The sequence below is a fragment of the Ceratotherium simum genome, chromosome 32, assembly GCF_057802395.1.
Source record: "Ceratotherium simum simum isolate JZ-2026a chromosome 32, ASM5780239v1, whole genome shotgun sequence".
Classification (NCBI taxonomy): domain Eukaryota; kingdom Metazoa; phylum Chordata; class Mammalia; order Perissodactyla; family Rhinocerotidae; genus Ceratotherium; species Ceratotherium simum.
Window position 1 is genome coordinate 12152501 of NC_141931.1, and position 4806 is coordinate 12157306.

Consider the following 4806-nt stretch of genomic DNA (forward strand, 5'->3'; position numbering starts at 1 on the left):
TTCATAAGTATTTTTTTTTTTAAGTTGGAAGAAAAGTGTGGACTTAGAAGGACTGCTGAATACCTGTCACTCAAACTCTCCCCACGCTGATCCTTCCAGTGCCAGGCTGTATTTACTGGCCAGAGATGCCCCAGGCCAGAGGCTCTCCAGCCTGGCGCTGCCACAAGGAGAGCCGGCCTGCACCCAGCGCAGCTCGGGCCTCTCTGACGCCAAAGGAGACTCTGAACTGATACGTTTGTTCTGCTTTTACTGCCGCATTTTTTTTTTTTTTAAGAATTGCTACACTAGAATGAATGGATTATGAGTCAATAAAAAGAAGCTGTCAGTCTCTTTGAAGGTTGTGTTTAAAGGGACTTGCCAAGTCAGGACAGAAGAATGACAAGATAGAGACCCTGGTGTTTTACATGCTCAGCCCTGCTCTTCCGCTTCATCTGCACCGCACTAAAGGATGTGTTGAAGCATTGAATCACAAGAAAAGTGGCACGCAAAATAAAAGGTGCCACATCACAATGATTGTAGTGTTTTAACTGCGGAGTGCCACATTACCCAACCCAATTGCAACGCAGGTCTATACAGCCGAAGAAAACGGTACAATATTTACAGAACTTATCATTAAGTTGAAGTCTGCCTACCATCTGACTTTCTAATGAGTGTAATGAGATTACATGCCTGATGGAAGCATTTGTGCAAAAGCAACTTTCGTGTTTAATGAGGCCCTAATACAGGACAAAATTGAATTATTTTCTCTCCTTCCCAAATTCTGTCCCCAGTGTGAAAGCTCCATCTTTTAGGACGAGAGATGGGAGAGGCTGCGAACGCTGAAAGGGGTGAGAGGGTCCATGGCGAAGGGCCTTCTGGGAGCTTCGCGACCCAGAATCTCCGCGTGTCTGGCCAGGCCGTGCTGCGGGGTCGGGCTCTCGGCCTCGCTTTAATTGCTCTTGGACGACGTCCATGGCACCCGCAGCGCGCAGGGCACCCCTCGGTGGGTCTGAAACTAGGTTAAAGCAATTAGCATGCTGCCGACATATTGTCCTTCGGCAAGGCCGTGGGTACCAGGGGAGATTGGTGATTGTACGTAGGCTGGCCAGCCCGCTGCCGGGCGGCGCAGCGGCACTTCGCCTGGGCTGGGCCTGCGCGGCGCGTGGTCAGCGGTTCCACCAGGAGGTGCACGCCTCGAGCGCGCGTCCCGCACCGCGCCTCCCCTTCCGCGGCCCCAGTGTCCGAGCGCGCGCCGACCCCGCACTCAGCCTGCGCGCCCCTGCTCCCGCCCACAACTGGGGGCGCCCGGAGGGTCAGGGAGGCGCGGAGTAGCAAGGGAGGAAACTAGCCCGAGCCCCGGCTTCCTGGGCTTTCCCGGCCGCGCCCTCGCGCCTCTCCCCTTCGCTAGGGGGCGGCCCTGCGCCCTCCGCCCGAGGCTCGCCTTCTCCTCAGGCTACTTGCCAAGGAGAACAAGATTCTGTCGGAGACCAAACGAAGTCAGTTTTAGAACTAACCCAGTTGCAGAAGAGGCAGAGAGCCCTTCTCGCCTTACCTAAAATACCCTCGGTGTTGTTGGGAGGCATCGGAGGGGTCTCCCGGCCTCAGCACTGTCTCCTGCCTTGTCTCTTGAGAGAGGTACATCTGAGTTCCTTGTACCTGATGCCGTAACTGTAGAGGGGATGAGTCACAGGGCCCCAGGCCGTAGAAGCAGAAAGGCCCCTTCCCATTGCCAGCCCGGAAACTAGCTCCCTGTTGCCACCGGACACAGCGCGTTCCCTTTATAATTAAGCAGAGTGTGGTTGACCTTCGGTAAGTCAAACATCCTCTCTGAGCCTTTAGCTTTTCCCTCTGAAAAATGGGAATAATAAATACTCCATGACCTATTTGCCTCATAGGGTGTTTGGAGAGTAGACTAAAAATACAGGCGAAAGTTACTATTTAGGGCATCGATGCGGATGAAGGCTCTTAGAGAGGTGAGGCCTAACCTCTAACCCACTCCCTTTCAGCTAAATTTAACTAAAATGTGGTTCTTACTGGATAGCTACGTTTTGAGTCTCTAGTTCAGTTATTTTTTTACAAAGTAAGTTAATTCTTCTTTTTAAAGATATAGCCACCCCCCATCATGTATTAAACAAATAACTTTTAGAAAAAGGTGTAAATAGTATTTATTAACATCACTTAGAAATAAAACATATCTGGCAATAAATTAGCGTGAAGTTTTCCGGCCAGAGTTCTTCCAACAACGCAGAGTTCTTCCAAAGGTGCTGGGGGAATCATAGGCTATTGCATATTTTTAGAAAATCAGGATAAATTATATAAATTATATATTTAAAAAGAGATCATGTATTTCATTAACTCGACAGGATAATAAATAGATAAATAACAAACAATTGATTGCCATTAGAACAATGCGATTCTTAAGTTACATTTACATTATAGATATTTACATGTACAATATGCACAGACACAATCAGATCCTTGGGCGGGTCTGGGCTTCTCAGGACAGAAACTCAAAGGGCGGTTCGTTTTCTATGTTGTTGAAGGAAGATTTGCTGTTGAGTTTTCTGGGGTCCTCTGGGGTCCACACTTTGGCTGTTCGGATAATATTTTGTTCCTTGAGTTGTTTTTCATCAGTCCAAGAGAGAGAGTGTCCTGCAAGAGGAGGGAGGCCGTAATCCGGGTCGCTGGGGGAGGGGGACCCTGAGGAGGTGAGAAGAGAAAACAAGACTGTGAACGTCCAACTCTACTCCCGGCCATGCCCTCCGGTCCTTTAGGATCCCCTCTTGGGCGCCTGGACAGAACAGGCGTCGTAGGTTACATTAGAACAACCCTCTTCCTCCACCTCTCAAGCCCCCAGCGCCCCCTCCCCGGAATCCCAGGAGCTGCAAGACTGTCGGGGACGCGCGCCCTCCGAGCCGCGGTCCAAGTGGTGGAAAAAACCTGAGAAACGCCAGCTCGCGCTCAAGATCGCCGGTGCCCAGGGACCATCTGTCTGTCCGTCAGTCGGCTTGTCGGACTGTTCGCCCAGCCCCTCCGGGCCGTTCCCATGCCCGTCCCCGTCTCCCTGAGCTGGGATGCGGCCGCACTTACGGGTGCCCCGATGGCAGATGATGACCTTCTGGGCCTGGCTGCCCGGGCTGTCCCCGCCCAGGCGCCCGCCGCCGCCCGGCCCCCCGCCGCCGCCCGCGCCGCCGCCGCGCAAGGGCAGGTCGGCCTGCACGAGCTCGCTGAGGAAGTTGATGTAGCCGATGGCCAGGCGCAGCGTGTCCACCTTGGAGAGGCGCTTCTCGTAGGGCAGCGTGGGGATGTGCGAGCGCAGCCCCTCGAAGGCGTCGTTGATGGACTGCATGCGCCGCCGCTCGCGCACGTTGGCCGCCTGGCGCAGCTGCTGCAGCTCGGCCTCGGAGCGCACCCGCCGCCGCCGCCGCGCCGCCGCCGCCGCCGCCCCGCTCAGGCCGCGCAGCCGGGCCTCCGGGGACAGCACGGCCGCCCCGGCGCACGGGTAGGCCAGGCACGAGGGCGGAGAGCCGGGCGAGTAGGGGAAGACGCCGGGGGGCGCCCCCGCCTCGCAGCGGTAGCCGCCGCCGCCGTCCTCCGGCTCGCCGGGGCCCCCCGAGGGCGGCGGGGCGAGCGCGTGCGGCGCCGCCGAGGGCGCGGGCTGCAGCAACAGGCACGCCCCGTCGCGGTAGCAGTACTCGTGCAGCTGGTGGCTGAGGAACTCCACCTCGGCCTGCTCGTCCGCCAGCAGTTCATCGCCATCCTCCAGAGGGTCCCGAGAGGACTGGTCGGTGAAGAAGTCCTCCTCGTCAAAGTAAGGAGACGGGAAGGCGTCCAGGCCCCCAGGGAAGTGCTCTAGCAACACCGCGTCCATCCTCTGCGCCGCCGCGGGCCGAGGGACGGCTGGCCTAAGGTGATTCTCTGTGAGTTGGATGTTGCAGTTCTTGCTTGCCTGGCAGCCCCCGCCCTCCCGGATCTGGCGTGGGAGGCAGTGAGGACCGCCCGCCTGCTTCCCGCCCCCGGGCCTCCCTGGAGTGCCCGCGGCCGCTGCGCTCTGGCCAGCGCTCGCGCTGCGCTGGGGAGGGCTGTGGCCGACTCGCTGAAGCTGAGGGCCGGCACGCGAGGATTCTTATAACTACATCCACAGGCGCGTGCCAGGGACCCGCGGCGCCAGCCAATCACCGAGTGCGGGGTGCCCGCGGGGAGGGGGCAGGGAGGCCCGGCCGGCAGCGCGGGGACCAGGGAGGGTTTCCTCCCTGTGGGAGCTCCCGGGGCGAAGAAGAGGCGGGGCCTGGGCGGCCTGGGGCTCCTCCTGCCCCTCCCTGCCCGCTCCTCTGGCGACCCTCCTGTACCTGCGGGCGCGGGGCTCCAGGGGCACCTGCGGCCCGAGGCGTCCGCCGCCTGCCCGCGCGCGCTGCGCAGAGCCGGGTCCTTCCGTCCGGAGGCTGGGGCAGCGGTGTGCGGTGTCTTCGCGCAGCTACAAAAGGTCCTGAGGTGCTTGCCGGCGGCCTAGACGGCAGAAGCGGATTACCGGCGGAGCTCGCTCCTCCTCGGGGGTTGGCGCAGAAACTGCCTGCAGCCTGGCCAGTCCGTGTTGGTGCATTTCACCACCCCCATCCCCGGGGCGCGCGCGGGCCTCCGGCCTGGGTTCCGTTCCGGGCTTCTGTCTCATCACCGGACCTTTCAAGGACTCTTGTCAAGTTTGCACAGTGTGTGCGGGTGGGGTTGAAAGGCGACGCGGTCCAGCTCCCACGGCGTTCCAGAAGTCCGGCCGCTCAGGAGCCGGACTCTGGTGCCCGGCGCCCGCTGCCAGCGAGCCGGCTCCGCGGC

The 4806-nt window shown here is 59.3% G+C and overlaps 1 protein-coding gene across 1 annotated transcript; it reads right to left on the bottom strand.

Annotated features, from left to right (window-relative positions):
• Positions 1-2476: 2476 nt before the first annotated feature.
• Positions 2477-3850, bottom strand: PTF1A (pancreas associated transcription factor 1a). Its single transcript, XM_087420897.1, has 2 exons — positions 3070-3850; positions 2477-2679 (listed from the first exon to the last, which is right to left on the bottom strand). Exons 1-2 carry the CDS (start codon positions 3848-3850, stop codon positions 2477-2479), a joined length of 984 nt encoding a protein of 327 aa, XP_087277023.1.
• Between the last annotated feature and the right edge of the window lie 956 nt (positions 3851-4806).